General features: G+C 41.9%; 1 protein-coding gene across 3 annotated transcripts in view; it reads right to left on the bottom strand.

Annotated features, from left to right (window-relative positions):
* Positions 1-75: 75 nt before the first annotated feature.
* SHISAL2A (shisa like 2A) overlaps positions 76-17,001 on the bottom strand; it is a 28,584-nt gene continuing 11,658 nt past the window's right edge. The window contains exons 2-4 of one of the 3 annotated variants that reach the window (XM_019742903.3): positions 11,079-11,218; positions 5,902-6,032; positions 76-353 (exon numbers count right to left, since the gene is read on the bottom strand). In XM_019742903.3, coding sequence (XP_019598462.3) covers positions 103-353; positions 5,902-6,032; positions 11,079-11,218 — 522 coding nt within the window. In that variant the 3' untranslated portion in view covers positions 76-102. Of the gene's footprint in view, positions 369-5,901; positions 6,033-11,078; positions 11,219-17,001 lie in introns of all 3 variants that reach the window. The other 2 variants (XM_019742901.3, XM_019742902.3) reach the window with 2 other exon arrangements.

Raw genomic sequence — 17,001 nt, 5'->3', positions numbered from 1 at the left:
TTTATCCCACTAGGCACCAAAGTCCCTTCAATCAGCCCCACCCCCACCTTTTACTGAAAAGAGACTTCAGAAGAGGATGGTATAGAGACATTTATTGGATGTTTATGGGGCTGGTCCACGCTGGCTTAGATTGGGGACAGGGCCCTCCTCAGGGCTGCCTGGAATGTCATGGGTGGTCACTATGGCCATGAAGCAGTGCTGGAGGAGGCGTTTGGGGTCCGCAGCCTGTTCCTCATTGCAGTCCAGCTGTGGCTTCAGGAAGGGGTGACTCTGCTCTAGAGCGCTCATTCCTGGCACCTCCACCGTATTACCTGTATTCACACCTTGGCGGTCAGGGGGCAACTCCTCAGGGTCTGGAAAACAGCAAGCTGAGGGCATAGGGTTTCCTCCCGCATTCCCTTCCTTCTCACCAGGCTCACACACCATGGCTAACTTCTGTGAGTGCTTACCTTGGGCGGGACTATGTTCAGAGACTTAAATGCATCATTCATTTAACAAATGTTAATGATATGCCACGTGCCACGTCGTGCACTAGGAGCTGTCAATGTTTCTAATGAACTTAAAGTTTAGTGAGGGAGACAGACAATAAACAATTGTTAGGAAATATGAAGATGACCTCCACCATAAACCCATGAGGTCGATACTATTAAAAACTCATTTTATAGCTGAGGATACAGGTTTACTACACAGCCAGTATGCAGAGAAATGCTGGAAAATTTTTAAGATGTACATTACTTTCTTTAAGAATAGATTTCATGACTTTCTTTATCTACTGCTGTATTCTCTTTTCCTCTTAAATTCGAGTTTAAAAGAAGGATCGCCTGATCACCTGGCTTTCTCTACTTATCATTCATGACTTATTCGGCTACAATTTATTTGCAATTTACAAACCTGAGAACATTTTGTCATTAAATTCCACGATCACTTATAAATCCTTATCTCCCATGACTTATCAGCATTTGACACAATTGAGCATCCCTGCCTTTTTGGATAAAAAGGGTATCAAGTGTTCAAGCCAGAAACGTGAGTCATCTCTCACACCTTCTCCCCCAGCCCCTTCACAAAGCCAAGCAGTTCACCATGTCCTGCTGATTCCAGCAAATCACCACTGCTATATTCAGCCATTTAACTCCTCAAGGCCACCACTCGCTGTCAGGCTTTCATCTTCTTCTGCCCAGAACACTGGAACAGCCTCCAGGCAGGCCGCCTCCAACCTATCCTCCAGGCTATAGCCAGAGAGATCTTTCTAAGGTCAAGTAAGTCCACGTACTGTTCTTTCAATGTCCTCCCATTGCCTGTGATACGTGAGGTGGCATTCAAGGCTCTTCACATACTGGTCCCATCCCTTCTCTTTAGCTTCATTACTATCTCTCATGAACTCTGCTTTGCCACACCAACATTTTCATTGTTCCATAAATGCGTCCATTCCTTCACATCTCTGGATCTTTGTGCTGTTTCTTCTAGAATGACATTTTATACCCTCTCTGACTAGAAAACTCTTATGCTTTAAGACCCATTGATGGAGGATATCTAGGAAGAGTGAATTTCAAGAAGGAAGTGGTATTGGATATTACAGTTGGATACCCAACATCCATTCTACCCCTTCCCCACCTGGCAATAGCAATTATTTTGGGGTGGGATTGGCCCCACCCCAGCTCCAGGAGTGATGCCGGATTGATCTGAGCCAATCAGGGAATCCCATTCCTTTGCCACATGGATGGGCAATCAGTACATAGCATTTCTCTGGGCATAGTGACTGGTTTAGGGGTGGGCACATGAACTAAGGTGTTCCAATGAAAGCTGAGCTCAGGCCTCCCCATCTTCCTCCCTCCCCCATTGTAGAAAGAGATAGCTCTCTCTTTCTCCTCCTGGCTAGAAGGGAACAAAAAGCATGGAGTCCCAGTGACTGCTGGCAGCCGACTTACTATCATGAGAAAAGTCAGTCTGATGAGAAAGCCAACACAAATTGAGGGCAGAGTTGACAGAATCTTAGATGATAGAGTCATAAGCCTGAGGACACTGTACTTCTATTCAAACCATGCCTATAGCTCACCCCTACTTTAGGACTGCTCACCTATAGAGTCAATAAATTTCCTTTTTTGGTTTGTTTTGTTTTGAACTTTCTATTTTTAAACAATTTAAGACTCACAAGAAGTCACAAAAAGAATACAGTTCCAGTGTATGCTTTGTGTAGCTTTCCCCATTGAAAACATCTTACATAACCATAAGACAAATTTCAAAACTAGGAGACTGACATTGATATGATACTATTAACTAAACTACTATTAATCCTATTCAATTTTACCAGTTTTTTTTTTAAAGTGTATTTTTCCAGGACCCATCAGCTTCAAGTCAAGTAGTTGTTTCAATCTAGTTGTGGAGGGTGCAGATCCCAGTGGCCCATGTGGGGATTGAACTCGCAACCTTGTTGTTAAGAGCACCGCGCTCGAACTAACTGAGCTAATTGGCTGCCCGCAATTTTACCGGTTTTTATATGTACTTTTTTTGGGTGTATAGTACTATGAAAGTTTACCACATGTGTAGATTTATGTAACGACTGCCACAATCAGGATAAAGAACTGTTCCCTTACCACACAGAAACTTCCTCATGCTACCGCTTTATAGTCAGACCTCCCTCCTAAACCTAATTTCTGGTAACTACTAATCCATTCTCCATTACTCTAATTTTGTCATTTCAGAAGTGTTATATAAATGGAATTATACGGTATACAACCTTTGAGACTGGCTTTTTTCACCCTGCATAATACCCTTGAGATCCATTCAAATTGTTGTGTCTATGGAGAGTTTATTCCTTTTCATGGCTGCATATGTTTCATTGTATGGTTGTACTATTTGCCCACTGAAACACACATTTGGGTTGTTGCCAGTTTTGTCTATTACAAGTAAAGTTGCTATGAACATTCATGTATAGTTTTTTTGTGCAGATATATTTTCATTTCTCTAGAATAAATACCTAGGAGTGTAATTGCTGATTTGTGTGGTATAAGGGGCTGAATGCTGGTCCTCCACAGATATCAGGTCCTAATCTCTAGAACCTGTGAATGTTACTTTATATGGCAAAGTGTGATTAAAGTAACATTTTTTAGATATCCTGAATTATCTAGGTGGGCCCTAAGTGTCATCACAAGTGCTCTTATAAGAGAAAGGCAGAGGAAGACAGACACATAAAGATAGTGATGTGAAGATAGAGGTAGAGATTGGAGTGATACAGCTACAAGCAAAGGAATGCTGACAGTCACCAGAAAAAGAGGCAAGGAACAGATTCTCCCATGGAGCCTTTGATTTTGGCCCAGCAAAACTGATTTTGAACTTCTGGCCCCCAGAACTGTGAGAGAATAAATTTCTGTTATGTTAAGTCACCAAGTATGTGGTAATTTGTTACAGTGGCCATAGGAAACTAATAAATATAGTTAAGTGTATGTTTAACTTTATGAAAACATCAAACTGTCTTCCAACGTGGCTATACCATTTTACATTCCCACCAGCAAAGTATAAGAGATCTGGTTGTTCCACTCCTCACTTGATATTGTCAGTGTTTTTACTTCAGTATTCTGATAGGTGTGAAGTGGTATCTCATTGTCGCTGTAATATTCACTTCTTTAATGGCTAATGAAGGTGAAACATATTTCCACGTGCTTATTTGCTGTTTATCCTTTTCAATGAAGTGTCTGTTCAAGTCTTTTGCTCATTTTCTAATGGGATTGTTTGTTTTCTTAATGTTGAGTTTTGGAGATTCTTTATATATTATGGAGAAAAGTCCCTTGTCAGATATGTGACTATTACCCAGCAAGGGGATTGTCTTTTCATCCTCTTGATAGGGTCTTTGGCACCACAAATTTTTGAATTTTGATAAAAACCAGTGACCAATTTTTTTTACTTAAATGAGTTGTGCGTTTGGTGCCTTGTCTAAGAAATCTTTGCCAAAGATTTTCTCCTGTTTTCTTCTAAAAGTTTTATACTTTTATGATTTACATATAGCACTAGGATTTGTTTTGAGTTAATTTTTGTATAAGGTGTAAGTTTATTTTTTTTTTTAACCTATGGAAGTCTAGGTGTTCCAATACCATTTATTTGAAGATTTTTCTTCCCCTGTTGAATTGCTTTTGCACCTTTGAAAAAAATCTGTTGGACATACTTATTATGTGGGTCTACTGCTGGTCTCTATCTTGATCTATGTGTCTGTCTCTCCTCCAATACCACACTGTCCTGATTGTTGCTATTAGGTTGGTGCAAAAGTAATTGCGGTTTTTGCAATTATTTTTAACCTTTAAACCACAATTGCTTTTACACCGACCTAATATATACTTAAGTCTTACTAAGTAGTGTGATTTCCTCCAACTTTGTTATTCTGTTTCAATATTATTTTAGCTTTCTAGTTCCTTTGTCTTTCCATATAAATCTTAGAGTCAGTTTGTCTATATATATATACAAAAGAACTGCTGCAATTTTCATCTTTACTATGCTGAATCTTCCAATTAATGAATATGGTATGTCTCTCCATTTATTTAGGTCTTCTTTGATTTTTTTCATCAGCATTTTGCAGTTTTTATTACACAGATTCTGTACAGGATCCTAGTTTTATACTCAAGTATTTCATTTTGGGGGGAGTGACTATAAATGGTATTATTGTTTTTAATTGTGGTCTCCAATTGTTTGTTGCTAATTTATATAAATATAATTGATGACCTTACATACTATGACCTTACTAAATCCACTTATTGGTTCTAGGAGGTGTTTTGTGCATCTGTGTGTGTGTTTTGTAGATTCCTTGGGATCCTTATTTAAGCTTGCATTTTAAGACATTCCATTTAGTATAGGGATTTAGTTCAATCTTCTATTCAATGCAAGAATCCCCTTAGCTGAATCCCACATTTAGCCTTTCCCTGATTACCTTTCAGGCTTGGGGGTGCTTTTGTTTTTTTAATTAAGAGTTACAAATTGATGAACCAGATAGACCAGAGAGATGAGGGTGTTCTTTACAAGGGTATTTCAGGTCTCATTCCAGGAAGGTCTACCTTTATTGAATCACTATCTGCCTCCCTATGGCTCCCCCCACTGATCCCAACTCTGTTCTCTGGCTTCTCACAAAATGTCTCCTCCTCATGCCCCAGGACAGTCTTATAGAGATGTGAGGCCCTAGACTGTGAGCCCTGAGACTCCTTTGCTCAAGGCCAAATGTCCCCAGCTCTTCAGCTGATACTCACATGACCTGGCTCCGAGACCGAGCTGCCTGTGATCACCCTCTGATTGGTCAAAGTCCCTCTTAAATTGTGGGGCTCTGAGTAGCAGAGCAGTTATGATAAGATTCATGTTTGGCCAAAATGTGCTGGTACAACAATCTTATCTAATTCTCCTAACAGCTCTGAGGTGGGTATTATTATTCCATGTTATAGAGAAATAACTGAGGCCCAGACAGAGAAAGTCAATATTGACACAGCTATTAAGTTTTGGATACAGGATTCAGTTTGATTCTACTTGATTCCAAAGCTTGGACTCTTACCACAGAGCAAGCATACCCTTAGTATAGGTTAGGAACTAGGTCCTGGGGATACAGAGGCATTTTAAGTCATAGATCCTATCTTTGAGATATCAACAGACTCTTGGAGGAGACTAAGATGTAAAAATCTAAGTGCCTAATAGTAATAAAAATGAGAGCTAACAATTGTTAAAAGCCTACTGTATGTCAGAGACTAATTAGCTCCTATGTAAGCATCACCTCTAGATTTTACAACTTTCTTAGTAGATATTAACATATACATGTTAGAAAGTAAATTGAAGCCCAGAGAGAAGTGATTTGCCTAAGTCCACACTATAAAAGTGACAAAGTCAGATATAGAGCCAGGCTCTCTGATATCCCAAACCAGGGTTGTACCTTCCTACCTTTATCGAAGGACCTCTGTGGCCAGTCACCACATTGTCTGGGGTCAACCACATTATCTGGGGTCCTTGACGTTGAACTTAGGACTAGCCTGTGGTGATTAGCCAGGAGAGGAGTTCTCAGATTCTCCCTGCTTGGAAATGAGATAAGATGGACTCATTACTGAGGCTTGTTTGGGTCATAGGTACCCAGTGTGGTTAATTAAAAAGCACTGGGCTCTGAGGCAACTGAACCCTCCTCTGGAAGGTAAGAGGGGCTGGTGCAGGGAAAGATCTTTGACCTAGGAGGCAAAGGCTTGGACAATTGGCTAGGTGACCTTGGGCACATGACTGTCCCTTTCTGGGCCTCAGCTCCCCATCTATACAGTGAGAGCGTCAAACTTGATTTCTAGCAGCCATTTGAGTCAATGAGAATGACTGATTAATGATCTCCTCACCAACCCCTTTCAGAAGAGGATGAGAACTGAACTGTTGTTTTGTTGTTGTTGAGAACTAAACTCTTACCTCATTTTTCTTCCAATTTTTTCTTTTGTCTCTTACTAAATGTACCGAGGTTGGAATATCAACTCCACGCTTACCTTATCTCATCTGCTAAATAAGGTTGATAATAACCGCCTGGCAAGCTAGTTGAGCAGGTTAAATGGTATAATACCCTGTTTCCCCGAAAATAAGACCTAGCCAATCAGCTCTAATGCGTCTTTTGGAGCAAAAATTAATATAAGATCGGGTATTATATATTATATTATATTATATTATATTATATTATATTATATTATATTATATTATATTATATTATATTATATTATAGACCCAGTCTTATATTATAGTAAAATAAAACTGGGTCTTATATTAAATTTTGCTCCAAAAGACGTATTAGAGCTGATTGTTCGGCTAGGTCTTATTTTCAGGGGAACAAGGTATGTTTAAAGTCCTTAGCACAGCATCTAGCACAATAGTAGGGACTCGGTTACACTTCTGATTAAGTTAGTTCCTCACCAAGTACCAGAGTTATGGTCTTTGTTGCATCTCAAGTTTGGGGATGGGGTGGAGGTGGAGGTGATGGGACAGTACAGAATGCCTGGGCAGCAGAAGGGGCCTGTTTTTAGAAAGTCTGTTCCATTTCCACTCTGCTTTTGCCAAGGCACTCCCCATCCCGCCATTGTCCCCACACTCAGAGATCAGGACCCTGAGGTACAGTGCAATGAGCATGGGCTTTAGAGTCTGGGAGACTGGGGTTGACATCCCAGCAACACATGTTCACTAGCTGTGGAGACTTGGCTGATTCACTTCCCTTGGCTGAGCCTTGGTTTCCTCTGCTGTAGAATGGGGCTAATGATCTCTTTACATGTCCTACTGGAGAGGGGGACAGCAAACAAAAACAAAAGTCTGTACAAAGGGTAAAGTTCTGATAAATATAAGATAGTGGACTATAAACTGTCCCGATGCAGAAGGAAGAACAAGAGGCTTCTGGGAAGAAGAAGAAAGGGAGGAACTAAGGGCTGAGTCTGGGCAAAAGACAGAACTGAAAGCTATCACTCAGTAAAAGGTCAGGAAATGCGTTTTCAATCTTGAAAATAAAAAGCGAAAAGCAAGAACACAAGCTATCTCAAACCCTGGCAACTGAATAATCCAGCTGGTGGCTGAACAGTAAAAAGTAGGAGGGGTGGTTTTCACTCAAAAGGCTGAGGGATGAACTGTGTTCCCTTTGATTCAGAAAGCCTGGGGCCAGGGGAGGAGATAAGGTGGAGATAGATAAGGGGACCAGGACACAAGCAGGAATACCCCATAGACCCAGCCTGGTGAGGTAGGACTTTGGAGGAAGGAAAACACATGTATTTGAATTTCAGCTCTACAGTTTACAAACTGCTACCCCCTTGGGTAAGTCATCTAACCTCTGTGATACCTGGTTTTCACATCTGTCAGTGAGTGATAACGTCTACCTCACTCGGGTAGTTGGGAAAAGAAAATTAGATGAGAAAGTGCATGTAAGGTTTCAAACAATGCACACATAGTCTGGTACATAATAGGGACCTCCCTTGCACAGCACAGGGATAAGGAGAGGAAGGAGAGTAAAGATAGAGTTGGCTCTGTCACCCACTCACTAGGTGACTTGGGCCTTAGTTTTCCTCATCTGTAAAATGGATAGTAATAAGACCTACACTCTGCCCATTTATTGTGAAGAGCAAATAAGATGGCCTATTTCGAGCTAGCTCATTCCTTTTAACTGTGGTATCATATTTCATTATTCCTGTCCTGATGGACATTTAGTTTGTTTCTAATATGACAGGCTGTCATGATATCCATCTTTACAAGGCCTCTTCTAGCAGTGACTATTTCTCTAAGGCAGATACTTAGAAGTGGAATTACTGAATTATAGTGTACATACTTTTAAAATTTAAACAGATACCGCCAAATTTCTCTCTAAAGTGGTGGTACCAGTTTATACTCTTACTAGTATATGAGAGTATCCATTTCCCCCACCCAATCTTCTCACTAGTAACATGATCCATTTTGGGACTTTTGCCAATGTAATTGTTAAATGTTAAGTTCCTGTGAACCTCTGATCACAACATTTTTGTCAACAGATCAATACACAACTTTGTTTGGTGTATGTTTCTGTTTAAAGACACCTTATTGAATATATATTGTTAATTCATTAATGGCCAACAGTACTGTAACTCCTGTCTGAACAAAGTTTGTCTAACACATGCATTTGCTCCACAAGGCACAGGACAGCCTTTTCTGTGCTGAGGAACACAAGACAGCACTTCAGCACTACATTTGGGGGCCATTTGAATAGTGAAATCATCAACAAAAATCATAAAAATGTAAAAACATGGCACTCAATATACCATGAAAAGGATACTTGTTTACAGTATGAAAGCTGAAACAAGAAGGCAGAGCATGGCCTTGTTCAACCTCAGCTAGGAATGTGTGTGATGGGGCAACTCAAATTTTTTGCCACTCTGCGCATGTCCACATCTGCAAACGACCTTGAAAACACTGCAAGTATTGATTTTGAGGTTACATATAAATTTTAGCAAGTAGGCCAATTCACAAATATTGAATCTTCAAATAATGAGGATTGCCTGTCTGTGTGTATTTATATTTATAATATCTTTGCAGTCTCTCACTTGTTTTTTAACTTTATGTATGTCTTTTGTAGTATTTGTATTTGATGTTTATTTGTATTTTATGTAGGCAAATTTGCCATTTCCCCCTTATTTAAAAAAATTAAATGTTTTTTTCAAATTCCTATATTTTTAATTAGTCTGCTTCTGGACTTTCTATTCTAGGGTTTCTCAACATCAGCACTACGGACATTTTGGGTTGGCTAACTCTTTGTTGTGGAGTGCTGTTCTCTGTATTGTAGGATGTTTAATAGCATCCCTGGCCTCTACCAAAAGATACCAGTAGCACCCCACACCCAGTTAGTTGTGACAACCAAAAATATCTCCAGACATTGCCAATGTCCTTGGGGAGCAAATTTGCACCCGGTTGAGGACACTGCCTTGCCCAATTCTGTCTGTCAATTTCTGTGCCAATATCAAGCTGACAAATGTAAGAATTTTAAAATGTCCTATTATCTGATGGGGGAAGTCCCTCCTTGTCTTCCCTTTCCAAAATTGTTTTGTTCACTCTTGAACCTTTACTCTCCTAGATTAATTTTAGAGTCAATTTGACGAATTCCATGAAATCTTTTGTTGGGATTTTTATTTATAGATTAACTTGGAAAGAACTGATGTGTCTATGATATTGAGCCTTCCTTTCCATATACATGCCATATCTCACCAGACAGTCAGGTTCTTTTATGCCTTTCATTAATTTTTATGATTTTTTTCCTCTGTAAAAGTTGAAGTCTGGGCTGTCTCTGGTCTCCCTAGGTTCAGACAATGCTCAGGCTTTCTTCCTATTCTCCTGCCACTGCCTCCCAGGTCTTCTGCCCTCAAAAGCCATCCCTCCTGATTTTCACTGCTCAGCTACAGCAGGATTATTCATAGTCATCAGGATCTGAGAAGGGTTCCTGTACTATTGTTTGTTGCCCAAGTTTGTTGTTAAGTTGGAAAATTAATTTTTTACAAATGAAAAAGCCCTCTCTGTCTTTCTCTGAATCTTAGCTGTTGCCCACCCTGCCCCTTCTCCCTGTCTGATGTTTGCCATTCTTGCTTCTTCTGCTTAGCTCCAATTCCTCCCGTCCAGCCTGCCCTTACTCCCTCTGGTGCCCCAGGGTGAATGACCCTGTCACAGCATAGGTCTCACTCAATCCTGCCCACATACCTTTACCCATTATTTTCTCTATTCTGGAATGCATTTTTCTCTTCTATTTGCCTAACCAACTCCTTCACTAACTCAACATTAATTCAAGTCTCCTTTCCTTTTTGAAACCTTCCTGACATTTGATATCAAACAATTTTGGCTTAATGATATATCTGCACAGACCCAGGGTAGTGGGCAGAAGAAAGAGCATGACTCAAGACAGAAAGAGGTGGGCTGGATTTCAGCCTGAACCATTTACTAGCTGTGATACGTTGAGCAAGTCACCTAATCTCTCTTAGCCTTGATTCTCTCATTTGTAAAATGTAGATAATAATACCCATTTTGAGCATTGTCTACCAAACTATACTAAAAGATCTTTTGTCAATAGGGACTTGCATCTTTCACAATGCCTTGCAGAGGTTGTAAAAAACGTATGCAATAATGACTTGTGAAAAAGCAAATTTTTGTTTTGATGGCCCTGTAGAGAGGCTCTCAGTGGCTCATGCTAATGAAGAAATGGGTAGTCCAGAACATCAGATTATCGAAAAATACCTGTATTTAGTGACTAAATAAATTAAATTTGGGGAGCAGCAAATTTTTCTAATTGTATTTTGTGTGGGGTAATCTTAAAATCAGTCTGCATTTTCTAAGGGTAGAATAAAAACATTGTGTTAGAAAATCCACAAGATGGATTAATCTTTGTGTAACAAATAGAATGCTGACTAGATCAAATTATTTTGATAAACACTAAGCACATGAAGAGTTTAGGATGGAAATGTTCAGATCATGAATGTCCTAAGAAATATGCTACTGTTTCTGAATATTCCAGGAACACTTCATGAGGCACATGTTGCAAAAATCATTTCTAAATATCTCCCCTCTGTAAAAATACCAGCCTGGTGAATACAAGGCCCCTTTCTTACCTGTGGTCTGTAAGCTTAAGCCTGGGTCCAACTTTGTGTGGGGCTTTGAGCTGATGAACAGGTAACAAAGCACACAGGCAGTGACAATGAAGGCCAGGACGACCACCGCTGCTATGGACAGGCCCACAAGAGCACCAATGCTGGGGAGAGAAGACCATAGAGGAGCTGAGTGTCTGGAAGGGACTTGGGAGACAGCATGTTATAGCAGAAGTACTGTAGGTATTATAGAATCAGTCGACTTCGACTCTTGTTCTGTCTCTACTTGTCTTGAACAGGCTTTCTGGGCCTAAGCATGAGAAAGAGCATCAAATATATGCCAAGTACTCCTCCCATACATAACAGGACATGCCTCAGTGCCACCATGTACTTGGGACTGAGTGTGTTCCCTTTCTTCTCCTCTCCTTCCCTCCCCACTTTCTCTAAACCTGTTCCCACTCAGGGAGCTGGAGATGATCTGAAAGAGCTGTCCCCACACTGCTGTTTGTTAAAAATCAAGACACATAATAGGCCTTAGTTAAAAACCAACTGTCCTTCCAGCCTCAAGGAAATTTCTGAGCCACCCTCCACCAGTGTGGACTCCACAACTAGAATACCTCCCTGCCACTGGTCCCTCAATTTCCAACCTCACTGCCTCTGCCTCAAATCAGGCCTTGGTCACTTGGTCTCTAGACAACTACCTCGTAGCTCACTGGGGGCCACTTTCTTTCCTGTTTCATATAATCCTTCCCTATCATCTCCCCACACTGGAATTTTACCTGTTCTTGAAGGCCTATCACAAATGTCTCCTCCTCAATAATGCTTTCCTTGGTCATCTTTCTCTTCCTTTTCTTCCCCCCATGCCAGGCTGATCCTTTAGCACTTCCCACTGGGTCAGGAAGCCCAATGTGGTAGGAAAAGAGCATAGAGCTTTGGAACCAGACTTACCTGGGTTAGGACCCAGCTCTGTAACTAACTCACTGTGCAATCTATTTTTAAATTTTTTCCCCCTCCTTCCACCTCCCCCCTCCTTTCGCCTCCCCCCTTCCCACTCCGGTTCAAGCCGTTGTTTCTCAGTCTAGTTGTGTAGGACACAGCTCCCTGGCCCATGGTGGTATTATGAGCCTTGTGCACCCCGACTGAGGCAGTCGGCCGCTCACAGCAGCTCATGGCAGCCTGTGGCAGCTCATGCCAACCTCGGGCTGCTCACTCCAACCTCTGGCTGCTCACAGCTGCCCAGCTCCAGGGAGAGCTGTTGTTCACAATCTTAGCTGTAGAGGGCGCAGCTCACTGGCCCATGTGGGAATCCAACCCACGACCTTGGCTTAGGAGGACAGCGCTCCAACCACCTGAACCACAGGGTCAGCCCCCACTGTGCAATCTTGTGAAGTTGTTTAACCTTTTGAGCCTCAGCTTCTTTGTCTGAAAAGGGAGAATGATCAAAACACAGCACCTCACAGGTGGTAGTGAGGGTGAATGATATGTCATGTTCTCGGCACATAGTAGGTGTTCAACATAGTACTTGTGTGTTCCTTAAAGGCAGACTCAGACCATTTTTAATCTGCTTTGTCCTCCCCTTGTACAAGCCCTGGACCATAGTAGGCAGTTAGTAAATATTATTGTGTCAGGCACTGTTAGATGTTCTCCCAAGGTAGGAGATAGGTAGGCACCAGGCTTTGTCTGTGTATTCTTCCTGCCTACAATTCAAAAGGGTTTCTGGACCCAATTCCAAAATGTGTGTGGAGATTTCTCCACACCAACAAGCAATTCTCTGAACCCAGCAGCGTGTCATGATCTACCCAATTCTGACATGATCTACCCAAGATAGAATCAGATCCAACAGGTTGCAGGTTCGGTTATACAAGACTGCCCACCCCCTCACACACACTTCAGACACCAGCTATAAGCTCAGGCTCTTCCCTGTCCTTCTGACTAACCAGCTATAGATTGGCGGTTCCAATGATCCCTTCCTTGGGTTCAATTAATTCGCTAGAGAGGCTCGCAGAACTCAAGAAAAACCATTTACTCTCTAGATTACTGATTTATGATAGAGAACATTAAATGATATGAATCAATAGCTAAATGCTGAGATATATAGGGTGAGGTCCCAAACTAAGGAGCTTCTGTGGGGCTTGGGACACCGTGGCACATGAAAGCATTCTGGTTCCCCAACATGAAAGCCTTCCAAAAAAAGAGCTGTCCTTCGGGGTTTTTAGGGGGGCTTCATTATGTAGTCATGATTGACTAAGTTGTTGGCCATTGACAATTGAACTTCGTCTCCAGCCCTCCTCCTTTCCTGGAGGTCAGGAGAGTGGAGGGGACTGAAAGTTCCAAACCTCTAATCACAAGGTCAGTTCTCCTGGCACCCATTCCCCCACCCTTGGGTGGGGTCCAAAAATCACCTCTTTACCATAACAAAATTCACCTTTGTCATTCTCAACACTTAGGAAATCCCACAGTTTTGGGAGCTGTGAGCCAGGAATTGTTGATGAAGACCGAATAGCTTATAAATCACAATATGACAGACTCCTTCTCCAGCTTTTCTGCCCACCGCCTCTCAGACACCAGCCCCCGGGTCCTGCCTTTGCTGTTTTTGCCAGATTTCACTGCCAGTTAGCTGACGGCTAAGTAGATGATGGCTAATTTCCACCAAACAGACATCTTAGAGCTTTGGAAAGTTTGCATTCCCACAGCTAAATAAATTATTGCATACACCTGCAATGAAATAGTATCGCACCATTAAAAACATATTTTTAAATAATATTTAAGATCAAGGCTAAATTCTGATGAGATAATGTTAAGTGAAAAGAGCAGGACACTACTAAATATATTGCATAACCCCAACTCAAATAAACAAACAAACAAATATATACATAACTGTACATACACATATGTAAGGTTCGGTAGACATATACCAAAATGCTAATAGGCTGTCTCCGGGTGTAGCCCCGGTTATGGATGTCCTGTCCATGTCTCATTGGGTCTTATAATTGTGAAATATTCTGGCCAGAGTTTCAAATGCCAGCATTTGTATCTCTGCCCGAGGGCTTTCTTGGGCCCCTGAATAGTCTTTGTCTGCACAGTGAGCAGGTGAGAAAAGTGCCTCCCCACCCCCACCAGCACATAACCAATGACTGACAGAAGTTGGTATGTAAATACCTAGCTTCCTGGCCCTCAGGTGGGATGACTCATAGATTCTACACTGGCTGGCAGAGTTCAGCAGATTTAAGCTGTGGTGACCCTTCCTTGGCAACACCATGGTTGTTAGCTCCTTCCCTTCCCCACCCTCAGTTCCCCAGGCTCTACCAGTGTTTTCTAGGATTGCTTTTCATATAAACTCCTTTTCTCTGAGTCTTTTGGGAACCCAAGCTAAGACAGTGGATCTTCCATGATTTCTTTCTTTATTTCTCCTGCCCTTTCCACATTTTCCACATAGAACATGTAGTACCTTTAGTTCTTGTAAGTATGTACATTAATTAAACATAGTTTCCTCTTTTGAGCTATACTTACTGTTTATAAGGCTCTTATCTGGGAGACTTGTGCTCAGGTTGGGACCCCACCTTTCATGAGGGACATCTATAGGCATCTGGATGGAAAGGGCCCTCTAAAAATAGGGTCCTATGAGGAGTGTGTAGGAGAGCTGGGGGGATATATCCCAGGTAACTGGCCAATCAGGGAGTGGGCACTGTCTTTGATGGTCTGTCAGGAGAGAGGAATCTGCCCCCAAGGACAGAGCTGGGACAGAGCAGGGAGGCCCCAAGAGGGAACATCTGTGCTTGGTATAAGATGAACTTTAAGTGGTCAGAGTTGTCCCATGGTGAATGTACTACCTCACGCTGTGGTAAGTTCCCTAATTATTGGACAGGTTTGCACAGAACACCTGGATGAGTACACCTTTCAGTGAAGTTAAAGATTCCTGCCCTGGGTGGGAAATTGGATTGAAGAGCTAGCTGCTCACTAAGATTTATGACTCTGAAAGAAATTAAACACCGTGACATCCTAGAAAAGAATTGGAGGGGCAGGCTAATATGTGTTAGGGGTTTTGAGTCAGGCATTTCTAAGTTTGAATCCTGATTCTGTCACAAATAAGCTGAAAAATCCTTCGCCTCTTAATCTTCATTTTCTTCATTCATAAAGGTTCCTATTTCACCAGGTGTCCATAAAGAGTAAATGAGACAGTGAATATACAGTGCCTGACCACCAACTCTGCCCTCCAGCAAGGCTTCTGCCTTTTGGCTCACATCCTGGTAAAACACAGAACTACTCAGAGGGTGATGGTAAAGTAGACCACACAGTGATAGGACCAGCTGCTTGTCCACAGGGAGTCTTTACCTCTTGAGACACGCCTTTAAAGCAATTCTCCTTGAGCACTATCAAGGAAACACTGTTTGCCTGGAGATTTATATGTTTTTAAGGGCCAGCTTTCACTCAGAAGGGCCAAATGGAGTCTCGAACAAAACAAGGTTTCCACCCTGCAATGGTGGAGCTCTGACAGAAGCATGCCAGAAGGGTTATTTCAGGGTATGGAGTATATTGATCACCTAGATATCCTGAGAATCTTCAGTTCCCCTTTTCCACTTTGCAACTATCTGTGATGTTTATGAACCACATTATGTCCAAGCTGAGGAAGAGTCAACTCTGCAGGCTAGAGCCTTTCAGCTGCCCTTGGGGTCATAGGATGGGAGTACACTGAAATGTGATGCCACCTTAGGCTCACCTCATCCAACCCACTACCTCACTGTCTAAGCCACTAAAGCATCCATGCATGGAGTAGAGAGGGTCCAAGCCAACGGGAGGGACCACGAGGGGTGTGGAGAGAAGAAGGTGATAGTAGAGGGTTGGGGTCCTGGCTGGATGCTGAGGGGGTTACCCATCTCTGTGTCCCCAACAGCTAGCACAGTGCCCAGAAAACAGTAGAGGGTCAGTGAGTTTTTGTTTTGTTTTTTTTTACATGTTCTGAGTAAAGCAGGTTATAAGAGAACCAGGTTAGATTTAGACAGTTGTGCAGCAGGAAAAGCCTGGGCTTGGAGCCAGACAGGCTTGGGGCACTCCCTAATAGTGTTTTAATGGCTTTCAAGTTTTCTCATCTGTAAAAAGGAGAGAAGACGTGCCAGGGTTGCAAATGCATCTAGCCCTTGGATGGTCCTAAGTAAGGTTCTTTAAATCTCAGTCTGCTATGAAATTGCTAGAAGATCTTCAACATTTCACTTTTATACTCTGAGCTTCCCTTTCCCCATCTATGAATCATGGAAAGGGAATTCCCTTTTATCAAGCATTTACAATATTCTAGTCACTTTCACGTACATATTTCACTTAATCCTCACAACAATTCCACAAGACAGGTATTACTATTGCCAATTTAAAGATGAAAAAAGACTCGAAGATAATTTGCCTGAATTTACATAGCTATTAAGTGACAGAGCCAAGGTTTGAATCGGTTTCTAACCAGCTCCATACTCTCTATACCTCAAAGGGAGGTCAGAGCTATCATATTTAAGCACCCAGCTCAGTGCTAAGTACACGGTGGGTCTTCAACAAATACTCCATTGTTATGTTTTAGGTGCATGTCATATCTCTCTGTCAGTGGCATATGACAAACTAATTTCACCTCTATCTCATTTCGTCCTTGACCTAGTTAGAAATCAGGGCAATGATTTATCATCCTCCCCATTTAACAGATGAAAAGACGAAGACTCAGAGAGGTTTGAGTGGCAGACTGTCCTTTCCCACTTAGAGGGCATGCAGCCTCTGGTCACATACCTCCAGGGACAGGAAAAATCACTGTCTACTGAGATGGCCCACTCCATTTTTGCTGATGCCTATTTCCCAGAGCAAGCCCAGGGTCACATCCTACTTTCTGGGCAAGACTTTTGGAGACGGAGAGAAATTGAGACCTAATGCTCTCTTAGCCCCACACTTAGGTTCCAGGAATGTCAGCACTGGCCTA

Source organism: Rhinolophus sinicus, chromosome 14, assembly GCF_057876585.1.
Source record: "Rhinolophus sinicus isolate RSI-liver-muscle chromosome 14, RSI-T2T, whole genome shotgun sequence".
Lineage (NCBI taxonomy): Eukaryota > Metazoa > Chordata > Mammalia > Chiroptera > Rhinolophidae > Rhinolophus > Rhinolophus sinicus.
Note: the sequence above shows the minus strand (reverse complement) of the source record. Positions and strands in the feature narration are given on the sequence as shown.